The sequence below is a fragment of the Scyliorhinus canicula genome, chromosome 18 (genome assembly GCF_902713615.1).
Source record: "Scyliorhinus canicula chromosome 18, sScyCan1.1, whole genome shotgun sequence".
In the NCBI taxonomy this organism is placed as follows: domain Eukaryota; kingdom Metazoa; phylum Chordata; class Chondrichthyes; order Carcharhiniformes; family Scyliorhinidae; genus Scyliorhinus; species Scyliorhinus canicula.
Window position 1 is genome coordinate 29,972,382 of NC_052163.1, and position 14,893 is coordinate 29,987,274.

The 14,893-nt window shown below is 46.5% G+C and overlaps 1 protein-coding gene across 6 annotated transcripts in view; it reads right to left on the reverse strand.

Moving 5' to 3' along the window:
• Window positions 1-1,299: 1,299 nt before the first annotated feature.
• The window catches only part of ccdc57 (coiled-coil domain containing 57), a 276,573-nt gene continuing 262,979 nt past the window's right edge, over window positions 1,300-14,893 (reverse strand). For all 6 annotated transcript variants that reach the window (XM_038776870.1, XM_038776871.1, XM_038776872.1 and 3 more), the window contains one exon: window positions 1,300-2,737. In XM_038776870.1, the coding sequence (XP_038632798.1) occupies window positions 2,514-2,737 (224 nt within the window). In that variant the 3' untranslated portion in view covers window positions 1,300-2,513. The remainder of the gene's footprint in view (window positions 2,738-14,893) is intronic.

A 14,893-nucleotide genomic window follows, 5' to 3' on the forward strand; every position in this document is an offset into this window, starting at 1 on the left:
TCATTCCATGAAACAATTAAAAAATATAATTTAAAAAGTAACCTGGTAGAAAAATGTTCATTTGACAGGTCTGAAACTGCTGTAAATATTCAGCAGGTTAGGAAGCATCTCTTGAGGGAGGTAAGATTAATGTTTGAGGTTTACCTTTTGCCAGAAACCAAACAAAATTCGACCTGAAACACTAACCTATCTTCCTCTCAACAGATGCTGCCTGACCTGCTGAGTATTTTCCGCATTTTTGATTTTATTTTCAGTTTTCCAGAATCTGCTGTATTTTCATTTTAGTTCTGTAAATAAAGGATTTGGGCCCAACCAGTTTTAGGTTGCAACTTCCATTCAAATTATCCTATTTGGAGAAGTTTCATCAGTTGAATTCTATGTCAAAGCTAAGCTTTCCAGTTTAAGGATGGAAACTGATGCAATTTATCATAGAATTTACAGTGCAGAAGGAGGCCATTCGGTCCATCGAGTCTGCACCGGCTCTTGGAAAGAGCACCCTACCCAAGGTCAACACCTCCACCCTATCCCCATAACCCAGTAACCCCACCCAACACTCAGGGCAATTTTGGACACTAAGGGCAATTTATCATGGCCAATCCACCTAACCTGCACATCTTTGGACTGTGGGAGGAAACCGAAGCACCCGGTGGAAACCCACGCAGACAAGGGGAGGATGTGCAGACTCCGCACAGACTGTGACCCAAGCCGGAATCGAACCTGGGACCCTGGAGCTGTGAAGCAATTGTGCTATCCACAATGCTACCATGCTGCCCCCCTTCACTGGGGGAATTTATCCTTCACTGGAAAACACACCTCCTTTAAATAAGCTCTGTAAACAACATTGAGCAGTGAAGAAACACCTGAAAATATTTACATTTTTGGGAACCAACTATTCTGATACAGTGTCCGTCACATAAAATAGAAATTATTAGTATAATTAGCAATCCAGGGGAGGTGGTGGCGAACTGGTATTATAATAATAATCTTCATTATTGGCCCAAGTAGGCTTACATTAAAACCGCAATGAAGTTACTGTGAAAATCCCTTAGTCGCAACACTCCGGCACCTGTTTGGGTACACAGAGGGAGAATTCAGAATGTCCAATTCACCGAACAGCACGCCTTTCGGGACTTGTGGGAGGAAACCGGAGCGCCCAGAGGAAACCAACGCAGTCACAGGGAGAACGTGCAGACTCTGCACAGACAGTGATCTAAGCAGGAATTGAGACCGGGACCCTGGCGCTGTGAAGCAACAGTGCTAACCACTGTGCTACCGTGGACTAATAATGCAGAGACCCAGCATAATGCTTTGGGGACTGCAGTTTGAATCCCGCCATGGCAGATGGTGCAATTTGAAATCAATTAAAACAAAACCTGGAATTAAAAGTCTAATGATGATCGTGAAACCATTGTCAATTGTTAAAAGTCTTACACTAAAGGTTGCTGGTGGCGACTGGAGAGGAGAGTTGGGATGGGATTGGGAGATGCTTGCCAGGGAGAGGAGACATCGCTAGTTGGGGGCATATAATGGAGGATTTGGAGTGATGCTGATTGTGGCAGTTTAGCTGGAGGATCAGGGAGAAGCATGCCTGCTCCTTCTAGCTGACAAGCACTTATAAAAGGCACTTATCTGCTGGATCCAGAAATGTGCATCTCCCTTGAGTTGCACAGTTTCCAGCTATTTAAACCTAATGAGATCGCTAAAATATAACATGTAGCCTCATTAACTGACTAGAATTATTGACCCGCCTCCAGAGAGCAGGCTATTTACCCTCCTCCATCATGCCCACCCGCATCCTGATTAAACTGCAAAGAGGTGTGTCATTGGTCAGGTTTCAGAATTTTAAGAATTCAACTTCCATTCCCTGTCCTGAGAGGCTAATGTTTCACCACCACCCCTATTCTTAATTATAAAATGAAGTCTTATTCAGTTCAAAGCCAAAGACGTATGCTTAACTCAAAGTATTGAAATAGGTGAGGGAAGAGATTCATGAAACACTGACAATGGTTATGAGGAAGGTAATGGGAACTGGTGGGGGGTACCAAAGGTTAGAAACCTACCAATGTGATATCCACATACAAAAGGTGACAAAGCAGACACAGTCAATGAAAGACCTGATGATCTTACTTCCATTCCCTATAAAATAATTATTTAATCATCAGAAGTAAACCTGAGGATTTTCTGCAGTGCAATGATTTGGTAAACAGTAGTCACCGTGATCCAAAATGGGAAGATTCTGCCTGATTAGTCTCCTTCACTTCTTTGAGGAAGGGATATCTCAACTGAACCTTGGGAAGCACAAAGACGCGATACATATTCTTGACTTCAGAAGGCTAAAGTTTGATCGAGGTTCTGTTACATTGTTGGAAGTAAACTCGCAAGACTCCTGAAGAGTGTGATTGTTTTCAGAAATTGGAGAGCGACCAGTTTAGAATGTTCAGCGTGTGAAAAAATACTGTCTGCTAATTGTAACACTTATACCCTTTGTTTCAGATTCTAGTTCATGAGAGTCTTTAGTCACGGATATTGTAATTTCTAATCTTTGCAGTTTTTGATGAATGTTTCTGTTTTGTTCCAGTAGCAGTTAGGTGATGAGGTTTTGCCTTCTTGTGAATATCAGCCTTAGCTCCTTGCAAGGTGGATATTGGCTCCATTCCGGCTTGCTGTATGGCAATAGTGTCTTGTATCAACAGCACCAATTCTGCCTTATTTCCACGATTACTTTGGTCAACATCATCTAGAAAAATAAACTTTGTTTTTAAAAAAAGTATGCTTTGAGCAGTATTTTTCCATAAGCTACAAATTAATAAATTAGTCGACAAGGTTTCTTATACCGTCCATTGTTAAGACAGTGGGGAATGACAAATCCAGGGCCTGTTTTTTTGCTCCCGGTTGGAAGTACAAAATGGGACATTCTCCAGCTCCACAAATCTGGCCCGAGGACAAAAAGTGTCCCGGAAGCTGGGATTTTGTTCACGACTGGCAGGGTTCTCTACGAGGCAGTCCGTACAACCCCCCAGACCAAATGTGGAGGCTACCAGGTGCGGAAGTGGACTTGGTGGAAGACCTGCTTCTGTGCTAAGGCACTGTACTGAAGTTTTAAAAAAATACATAAAACAGCCCTCACCCCTCATAAATCCCCCCCGACATTCATCATGCCCCATTCATGCCCCTCTACTCACCCCATGACCCCTTATATCCTCCATGCCAACACATGCCTTCAAACCACTCAACTAACCTTTATAGCCCCTATGCCAACTTACTGCCAAACCATACCCCACACCCACCACAATTTGCCCTTACACATACCATGTCAACTCAACTAATAGGCATCATGAGCAGACCTCAGAAGCCATGCTGAGATTAAGGGTGCGATTGAACAACCTTTGTCACGCCCAACTTTGTCTCCGAATGCCTAGCGAGATATCGTTTTGCGAGACATCACGCTCTGGATCTTGCCCTAACTGGGCACCTGGCGCCGTTTAGCACTGGTCCACACAAATGTGGACCAAGTGTAACAGCACCTGGGTGGGGGGGGGGGGGGGGGGTCTCCCAGGTTATCAGAAGCCCTAAAGTTGTTGACCACTGGGCAGGGTGCCACTCCCATCACCACATGGGCACCTTGGCACTGCCAGCCTGACACCTTCCACACTGATACCTGGGCCATCTGGCAGTGTTACCCTGGCAGGGTGCTGGGATGGCAGTGCCAAGGTGCCCGGGTGCCAGGTTGTGCATGTCAGGGTTTGGGCCTAGGGGTGCCCTACCCTTATGAGGTGGGGTGAGGGGGAGGTCTCAAGGACCCCCTAGGAGAGGCAGTGGCAGAGCAGTGCTGCCGCTGGACTAGTAATCCAGAGACCCAGATTAATAGAGACCCAGATTAGAATCCACGCTAAATTTGAAAATGAAATGAAAATAGCTTATTGTAGGCTTCAAATGAAGTTACTGTGAAAAGCCCCTAGTCGCCACATTCCGGCGCCTGTTCGGGGAGGCTGGTATGGGAATTGAACCGTGCTGCTGGCCTGCCTTGGTCTGCTTTAAAAGCCAGCTCTTTAACCCTGTGCTAAACCAGCCCTGTTAATTTCCCCTTATTTGGAAAAAAACGAATTGGGCACTTTAAATTTATATTAAAAAGAATGTGGGCAATAACTGCTGGGCCAGCCAGCGACGGCCTCATCCCATAAAGAATAAAATAAATAGGTAAGTTGGGACAGTGGGTAGGGGGCGTCCGGAGGCCGTGGTGTGGTATCCGAGGGGAGAACGAGAGTTTGGGGCGGCATTTAATAATGGTGCCCCAATCTCTTCCTGCATTGCCCAAAATGGGACTCTTGGCAGGATTCTCATATTCCAGCGCGATGGCCTAACGCCTGCGTAAAAAACAGCGCGAACCACTCCAGTGTTGGGCCGACCGGAAGTTGCAGAATTCTCCACACTGCCAGGGACTAGGCTGGCGCCACATCAGCCCGTGGGACTGCGGGAGTTAGCACATGTGCAGAACCGCCGGCGTGGTTTAACACATGCGCAGACCGGCCGGTGTACTCTGATGCATGCGCAGGGGGGGGGGGTGTCTTCTCAGTGCCAGCCATGGTGGAGCCCTAAAGGGGCCTGCACGGAAGGAAGAAGTGCCCCCACAGCACAGCCCCCCCCGCAGATCAGTAGGCCCCGATCGCGGGACAAGGCCACCATGGCCCCCCCACCCCCGGCCCCCCCGGGGTCGGATTCCCCCGCACCCCACCGTAGGTCTGCACCAGCCGGCCTACCTGCCAGGTCCCACCATCTGGGACCATGTTCAATCCACACCGGTGGGACTGGCCAGAAACCAACGGCCGCTCGGCCCATCGGGGCCCGGAGAATTGCCAGGGGGGCCGCTGCCAACGGCCCCTGACCGGCGTGGTGTGATCCCCGCCCCTGCCCAAAAACCAGCGCCGGAGAATACGGCAGCCAGCGTCGGAGCGGCGGGGCAGGATTCATGCCGCCCCCCGGGGTTTCTCCGACCCGGCAGGAGGGTCAGAAAATTCCGCCCTCTGTTTTGTGGGCATTAAATCGTCCCCAAAATGATATAAAGTTCGAAGTGTCTATTGCAGATTTCATTTTTGTTTAAAATCAGTCATTCATAAAATAACTATTAACTACATTTATATTATTTCACTACATAACCCCTTAGAAAAACATTTATTCAACTGCATAATCCCTAAATTAACTAAATTACGAGTCATAATTCTTGATGATCACAAGGAAGTACCAGTGTGGCTGTTTTGTATAGTGGTACGTTTTAAAGTCAAGGAAACCTAACCAATCTTTGGGAATTCTGAGCATCACTCGTAAGCCTGATCTTTATTGTTCACCCTTAGTTGTCCTGACAAGGTGGTAGGGGGCTCCCTAGAATACTAATATAATCACCACACTAAATTCCTAAAATTAGTAAGAATAAAACCATCCATTTTGCCCTTGTAGCTTCATTGCCTCCCTCCCTTTCCCTAACACATCAGGTCAAACTTTCCCAAGGTTTCCTCTACTCCAGTCCTGAAATCATAACTTCTATCATCCCTCATGCCATTTCTTTTTGTTTGTAGTATTTTTATTGAAGTTTTTGCATTTTAACAAATAAATGGTAGGGGAATTGTAAAAATGCCTCAACATACATAGATATGGAGGACAGAAGAACAACAATACAGTTGGCCCAGTACAAGTACTAAACTCAACTTGGCACCTCCCTACATACAAGGGAGACGAGGCTAAGGCCATGAACACATGGCAATATGGCGCATATCTTCCCACACAGCGATTGCCCACAACAACCACAAGAATTCAGGATAAGATCTTCATGCCATGTTTGGGCACGCACCAGAACATATACCCCTCAACTCCAGCCACACCAGAGGCACCAATAACATGGTGTACTGTCCTCTTCTCACAGATCAGACCTGTCTGTACCCTTGTAGGAGCCAATCACGGATTCTTTAACCCCACAGTAACAGAAAGAAAAAGAATTATGGAAAAAATATTCAAGGTCACCAGCTCTAAAAGGATATTTTATATACTCAACTAGTTGCAACAAAACCCCAAACTCTGACACAGTACAGAACGATCATCATTCCAAATATTTATACAGAGCGGACCAGACATACTCCTACAAGTTCAGTACAGTCAGTGCCTCCCAAAGAACTAACCAAGACAGGATAAAAAAGAAAAACTACCAGGAGTAGAGGCTCCCAGGACAAAAAGGACCAGTAAACAGCCACAAGTCCATGATCCTCTGGTGCACGCCTCTCACCATACGACAAAGAAGAGAAAAGCTGTTCATTCAAAGCTCACTCAGCATCTCTGAACACACTGAAGGAACATCCCAAAAAAGGGGCAACGGGATATCAGTCACAGTACAGGACTGCCCAATCCTACACATTCTTACACAGAGGAGTCAGTATTCCCGGGATATCCAGCACATGCCATGACACACCAACCAACCAGCTTCGTTCCTCACTAGCTGCACTCAAGGCAGCACATTAGCCCCACCAAGACTAGAAGAATCATGCTGCCCTCAACTGAGGAAACCCCACCATCAAGGAGAAGAATCTCCAAGACCCCCATCGATTGGGCATCTTGGGAGGGGGCCGATCCTCTCCCTCCGATGCCAACCCCCCCCCCAACCCATTAACCAAATCGGGATCTGCAACAGAACACTGCCTACCCAGATAAGGAGAGAAAACTACCATAAGGGAGGAATGCCAGGATTAATCAAAGAACATCAGACGCAGACCAGCACTGCACGCCATTGCAAAAAGAATACTAGGGGACAGAGCAGTCTGCCTTGAACAGAGACAAAAACACTGCCTCCCCATGAAGACCTGACAACAACAAGGGCACTCAGGAAGTCACCACATAAGACCACTTGGAGGAGCGTGCCTATCTCCCCCATCCAGCCTACCCTCAAACTGAGGAAGGGCTTCAACATGCAGATGGCACAGCATGCAGACTCTCACTCTAACAAATCAAGCAAGGATTAACCGACCACACCCTGGTGCACACCTTCACACATTTTCCCCGACTCAAGAACTCCAGAGACGTCAACCACAAAGGAGAATCAAAAGGAACCCAGTCCTCTCTACAATACAAGATCAGTCCAGCCTTTTGTCGAAGATAAGCACAGATTCTCAAGACTCAAAGTTAAAAAATACAAAAAAACCCAATACAGATGGCTCTAACTGGGGGTTTACCTCAATCCAAGTGAGAACTTAGCTAACCCTACCACCCACCACCTTGACGTGGTTCTACTCACCTTCTCCATAAGTGAGGTCATTCCCACCTCATAAATGCCAGGGTTACAGCACATTAAAACAAAGGGCAAGACTCTGTACAAGCCACATGTCACACTACCAACTCACTATAGTTTTTGCCAAAACAGAATAACAGGCAACCCTTGCCTTCGTGCTCATATATTGCACACCCTTGTCAGAAAAAAAAAACAATAACAGAATAATCCTAAGAGAATAAAGTTCACGATTATTGATGAACTGCAGACTAACACCATCCATGGCACTTGGAAAGGCCAAAGCCATGACAGAATTATCGAGCAAAGTTCCATCGAATGATGTTCCGTCAGCTCCGCCATGCCGTCGTCCAAGCAGCAAGGAACCTAGACCCTGGCAGGAGAGGATGACTCGACATGTGCAGCTGCCTCCAACTCCTCACAACGAGCAATGAGGACAGGATAGTATAAGGCCAGTGGTCAGGGTTTATGACCGAACCCACATCTCAAAGACCGGATACTATGTGCTCCGTCAAACCTGAACGCCCAGCTTTCAAATTGAAATTGCAAAAGCTTGGCAGCCAACTCTCAAAATTGGTTGGTAACTCCCCCCCCCCCCCCCCCCCCCCTTGCAAGAGACCGGGTGCACAAACACTCCCTGTCTGGCCCTTACAGCCGAGTCAATCAGGATAGATGACATATCATGCAACAGGATTTCCAAGGACCGAAGGCGTGTGTCTACCAGGGAAATTACTCTTATCAAATAACAGGATTCTCTTCTCTGCTTCCACTATTCCATCAGGAATGTTATATAGTTCATAAAAGTTAGCACCAAAATACTGCACCACGGAGTCAAGATCATCGCCCAGAACATCACTCACAATGGCAGCCATAATCTTGATGCCGACAGCAGCGTTGAGGCGTAGGCCAGCTCACCAGCAAAACCGCCACTTCAAACCAGGCCCCATCCCAGCCACCTCCGACCTCCTCAACCAAACAAGGATTTTTTGATTTAACTCGGCTCCTCATCGCTAAAATCTAATCAGAATCTTCCAGGGAAATAATACAAGAGGTATTATCCCAAAGTAATTATGGGGTGTGCATTGGGATAAAATAAAGCATTAAAAGACAAGTAGAGCCAGAGTTTTTGAAAACGCAGCCGCTTCTGCACTCACATCATGTGACCCCCCCAATGCCATTTCTGAGCACATCTTGTCCAAGAGACAGACCACTTGATCCTATTCTCACTAGACTGCTGACAACTCAACTTCTGTTCTTCTGTTCCTAACCTTCATAATAGCTGTATTGTAAATAGTTTCTAGTCCCCCAGTACCGTTTCTCTCCTTTTCAAATCTGCCATCATCAACCCTGTCCTCAAAAAATACACTGAACCCCCCCCCCCCCCCACGGCCTTGCAAACTGCTATCCATCTCAAAGAATGTCTATTTCCACCTTTGTAATTACCCTCCCCCACAGCTCTTGCCTCAGCACATGTGCCATCAAATCCCTCATCTGTACTTTTGTTGTTACCTCCGGACTCTATTATTCCAATTGCCAGCCCCTGGCCAGCCTCTCGTCTTCCATTCAAAACTCCTACCTCACAGTAAATCCTGCCTATGCATCAGCTTGTGGTTGCTGACCACACATGGGCAGCACGGTGGTGCATAGGTCAGGGCGCAGTGGACCCGGGTTCAATTCCGGCCCCCTGGTCACTGGTCACTATCTGTGTGGAGTTTGCACATTCTCCCCGTGTCTGCATGGGTCTCACCCACAATCTAAAGGTGTGCAGGTTAGGTGGATTAATTGGAAAAAAAATTATTGGGTGCTCTAAATTTATATTTAAAAACACTTAAAAAAAAAGTTTTTAAAGTGCTTGCTGACCATACTGTAATCCCATCACCAAACGCCACAATTTAAAAATTCTCAACTATGAGTTCAAATCTCTCCGTGGCTTCAACCCTCCCCATCTCTGAACCTCCTCTCGGGCCAGGTGTTCTGCCTCTCATACATTCTCACTTCAACACTCCACCATATCAGCCACGTCATAAGCCACTTTGGTTCTAATGCCTTGTCCATCCTCAAAACCTCTCTGTCTCATTCCTCATTTAAGATTCTCTTAAAAACATATGTCTGAATAAACTTTTTGGTCAACTGCCTTTATGTATCCTTGAGCTCAATGTTAAAGTTTGTATGATAATCATTCTTGGGAAGAGTTTGTAATGTTTTACTGTGTTCCAGGCATTGTATAAATGTTCAAACCCAATATACTCCGGATGCTGAAAATCTGAAATGAAAACAAAAAATGCTGGAAATACCCAGCAGGTCAGAGTGTGCGGAATTCCCCACCTCATGATGCAATCCTCACTCAGATGGAGAATCGGACGAAATGGAGGATCGCGCCCAGCGCTGATTTGGGGACCATACTCCGTTCACTCCCCGGTGGCGATAACAAGGTTTTTGCCCCGTGCTGGTGGCGGAATGCAAAACCTGCATTTGCATTCATTTAAATGTGTTTAGTGCGCTTGACCCACTATGCTCTGCGCCTCTGTGATGCTCCACCCCTCAGGCAGAAGTCACGTGGGTGCGATTTACTACAGGTGTTTACAAATGTGGACTGGGCATCATGGCTGCTGGGGGGGGGGAGAGAGAGAGAGAGAGAGAGAGAGAGAAGGTAAGCAAAGTTTGAAAACTGTTAAAAATTGTACCATTTGCCGGGGGAGTAGCAGGGAAAGATTTGGTGACAGCACCGTGGATTCGGAGTGTCCCCTTGGATTCAGGGTGGCCTGGTTCATGCTGCCATTGCTGCAGTATCTGTTTTAAATCCGCCCATTTGGTACAAGTTACAGGCCCCGGCTGTTCACTTTCCTAACTGTTCTCTGTCCTGTAAATATTCACAGATTCTCTGGTCATTTGGGAGCCCACCCAGGCCACCTGTCTGGAAACCATCAGACCCCAGATGCCCCATCAATGGGATAGGTTGGCCAAGCTCAATCAGTGGCACACAGGGGGCAGGCACTCCTCAGTGCACTCCTCAGAACTTAGCCTCACTGCAGGGGAAAAGCATTGTCCACCTTGAACCAAGGACAAATGCATTGTGGCCTTTGGCACCCTCCCTGACACACTGCCCCTCTCGGGGCAGAGGCCCCACCAGTGACACCAGGCCACTCCTCAAGCCACCAGTTGTCTCCAAGCCCTGCCCGCCCACTGTGTCCCTGCCCCGGGCAATGTCCAGCACCGCCACACTCAGCTGAGATCTGTACCGCTGGCCGGGGGGCCAGAAGGTGGGGCTGTGGGGGCGGGTATGCGGTACAGTAGGTCCGGCGCCATGTTTTCCGGCGCGGCTGGTGCGTGGTGGGGGTGTAGCCGTGTGCTGCAGCACGTCAGCCCTGCGCATGTGGGGTTCAGGCCCCAGTGACTCTCCGATTGATTTCTGCGCGTTCTGTGGTTGTTTCACACGGCGCCGGTGTTAGCCCCTCACCGGAACCGGAATCGGTGAGGGTTTCATGCCGTTTTTCACATCGTGAAACACCACGGATCCTCCACTGGCGTCGGCACTTAGCCTCAGGAACGGAGAATCAAACCTGCTGTCAAAAACTCTTCTGCCTCACCATGAATGATACTGTATCACACACCTCCTTTAACAGTTTTCTGTTATTCTGTAACAACATTTAATCACAATTAATTCTCTCTTAGCCAAATAACCTCATCTTAATACACAATGGTAGATCATCATTCCGATGTGATTGGCCCTTATAATTGGTCTAATCAATTCTGACTTCCAATTTCTCAAGAGCTACAATGGTTAAATGTGGTGCCACCAGGGTCTGTGTGAAGAGTGGTGTTTCCCTCATACTATCCTCCAGCTTCTGGATAGTGTTTCCCCAACCAAGATGGCCACAGGAAGTCACATGACAGACTGATGAGGAATCAGTGCGATGAGGATCTGCTGTGCAGCCTGATCAGACTATGTGAGCAGAGTACTGAGTCCTGCTAGAAGAGGAACCCACTTGGTGAATGGGAGAAGGTGGCAGCTGTCGCCTCCACTTCCGCCGCTGCCTCGCTATGTGCTTGGACTTGCTGTGCGCAAAGTTCAGCTCAAGGAAAAGTGAGGTATTCATTTCCTTTTTTCTGTTTTGGTGAGTGTCTGAAGACCTGTAAATAAATGTTCATCTTTATATTGTACCTGGACAACCAAGAGAACTCCATCCCACCTCTCGCAATCCCCAGCTTCTGGCGACATCACATCTGGTGGAGAATGTGAGGCTAGGTTCTGGGTAATCACTGAGAACTCAGTTCAATAATGGAAGACTTAATGCTACACAGGAACAACATGAGGCCATTCAGGCTCAAGTGGAGACTAACTGTGTATTGCTGGAAGACCCAAGGTTGAGTCATCAGCAACTACAGGCTGAACTCTAAAGGATAAATGTTGAGCTTGCCAGTCGGACAACTCAATCTCTCCCTGCAGCTCCAGGGGGTGCCAGTCTACAAAAGATGACTGAGTCGGATGATGTAGAGGCTTTCCTGAGGAGATCTGAGCGAACAGGAATGCCTGGCCACAAGAACAGTGGGCTGGAATTATCGACCCATCTTTGGCTGGCGAAATCCAGAAGGCTTATTATGACCCAGAGAAGAAAAAGGCATTGCAAAAAAGAGATCCCAGCACGGCTAGGAGTAATGATTGCTACGTGAGCTTAGAGCTTCCATGCTTGGGTATACAAAGAAGACAAAGCACCCCAGTCCCAGCTGTTTGATCTCATACACTTGTTCCAGAAGTGGCTACAAGCAGAGGAGCTCAGCCCTGGACGTGGCGGAAAACGTTGTCCTGGATCACTTCCTTAAGACATTACCACTGGACATAAGGAGATCGATAAGCCAAGGGAATTTCCAGTTGGTGGATCAAGCAGTGGAACTTATCGAGCAACAGTGTCACTAATGAAGGCTCGATGAATGGAGAAATCTACTGTGGGATGTAGGGCCTGAACTGAAGTGCACTGTTAACCAGCGGCAAGTTGATGTTTCACCTGTAGGTGCATTTGGTTGGCTAATGTCCTTATCAGCCGAATCATAGGGCAGAGGAAGATCCCAAAGATATGAACTGCCACCTCCATGTGGAAGAGACCATTGTAGAAGCCATCTTGGACTCTAGGAGCATGGTTACTCTGGTGGATTTGAGTACGGTGCTCAAAGACAAGCCTTTGAAAGAACGAGCAGATACATTGTGTGCATGGTGTAAGGGTGCTTCCTGTTGAGTCCCATATTTCTCCTTTCTTTATTATTTTTGCCATTATCATTTTGATCCATGGATGCCTAATGTACACGTATCTTTACGTCAGCAGCAGAGAGACTGAGGAGTTCAAAAGTTACAACATAGTACAACCTGCTAACTTTGGACAAAATAACTCAGACTTTGTGGCACCTGAGTGATGGGGTGGGACTCTATTTGATTGGTTAGCTGGTGGTGAATTAATTGGCCAAAAGGCCGTATTCTGCCCGCTAACAGGTGGTGATTAAGTCTCACGAGTGGAATGATTTTCAGAGACCCGAGGAGCTCAGTTTGAATCCTGGACGCTCCGGGAAAGGACCTGCTCTCTTTCATTGTGTTTTCTCCAGAAAAGCTACTGTATTTCTGAAACTGCAGAGACTTGAGTGAATCTACAATGAATCCCATTACAGACTGGAAACCAGAAATCTTAACCTGAAAGCCAGGTTTAAAGGACAATGTGCTCAACACAACCATCTGAAACATTCAAGCCCAGCGTGTCGTAACATAATTTGGAGGCTCGTCCAGGATCTTTGGAATGTTATGGTAAAGTTTGTGTTACAGTATAAATTAAAAAGAGACACAGGTTTGTAGCAATATAACAGGATTATTCAAAATGTTTAACATTTGAAGCACACAACAGTACAAAGTAAACCTGACACCCTAAGCAACCACCCCACATTGCCTCCTCCACCCCAGCAGCTGACACCCCAGTAGCTCTTTGAAATGTAGTATAAACAAACCCCATCTCTTATGGAACCCCTCACGCGCCCCCCTCAGAGCAAATTTCACCTTTTCCAAGTGCAAGAACTCCATTAAATCTCCCAGCCACGCCGAGGCACAGGCTTTGGAAGCTATTAAGATTTTTCTTCAGGTGGGCAACTTGTGTTTGGTTTATTTAAAAGGGCTTTGAAAAGGCATTGGTCAAATTGGCAGGTGAATTTAAAAATAGAAATACCAGCTAAAGCTAGGGAGGTATTATGTGGGTGTTAGTAGATTGCGTAGGACCATTGCATTAAAAGGAAGGCAAGGCATCAGTACATTTTTACGGTCATGTCATGGATATGACTACTCAATTTCCAAAAGCTATATCTTTGCAAACCATTACCGCTAAGGTAGTGATGGAAAAATGGATGCAGTTTTTCACGCATTGTGGCCTACCCTTAGAAGTACAATCTGACTAGGGCTCTAACTTCCTGGCTAAGATTTTCAAGGACATAGTTTGCAGTTTGAGTATCAAACAATTAAGATCAACTGCTTATCATCCACAACATCAGGGAGCTTTGGAAAGACATCATCAAACTCTCAAAACCATGATTAGGGCCTATTGCCATGAATATCCAAGAGATTGGGACAAGGGATTGGATTTTTTACTATTTGTCACCAGAGATTTTCCGAATGAATCCACTGGGCTTAGCCTATTTGAGTTTGTTTATGGCCAAGAGTCACGGAATTCATTAAAATTGATAAAAGAGAAGTTTCTAAAACCACAGGACAAATCCTCCATGTTAGATTATATATCCATGATCCTGGAAAGGCTCAAAGGAGCTTGTCAGGTAGCCCAAGAGCATTTAAAGGTTTCGGAAGTCAGAATGAAATTGTGGGCCGATGAAGAAGCTAGGTCCCGAACTTTCCAGGCTGGGGATGAGGTATTAGTATTGTTACTGTTGCAGGGTGAACCTCTGAAAGTGGAAGTCAGTGGCCCCTATAAGGTAGTTAGGAGAGTGAGTAAGGTAACTTACTTAATCAATACTTCAGACCGTAGGAAGGAGGACAGGTTATGCCATATAAACATGTTAAAGAAATACTATGGTAGGGGGAGGATGGAAAAGGACAAATGTGTCAGGTGGTACAAATTGTGGAAGGAAACAGAAATGGGAAGAGTGAGGTAGGAGAAGAGGTAGACAGTCCACGGAATGACCTCCCCTCTGGCAGCACAATTAACAAATACAGATATCTTAGGACAACTAGAGGCCCAGTTTGCCTATTTGGAAGGACAGCGGAAAGATCGAATAAAGTTACTGAAAAAATTTAGACAGATTTGTCGGGCACACCAGGGTGCACTCCGTTAACTAGTCATGATGTAGGTGTAGACATAGGAAACTCTAAACTAATAAAGCAACACCCATATTGGGTGAATCCATGAAAACTGGCTCAGTCAGAGTTAGAGATCCGATATATGTTGAAAAATGTCTTAATTGAGCACTGTGGGAGTAATTGGAGCTCGCTGATAGTGTTAGTGCCTCAGCCGGATGGAATCACGTGGTTCTGCACAGACTTTTGGAAAATAAATGCCATCATCAAAATAGATTTGTATCCAATTCCAAGATTGAAGGACTGAATTGATAGAAAAGGTAGTGCCTTCTTCCTGTTAAAGATTGATCTGT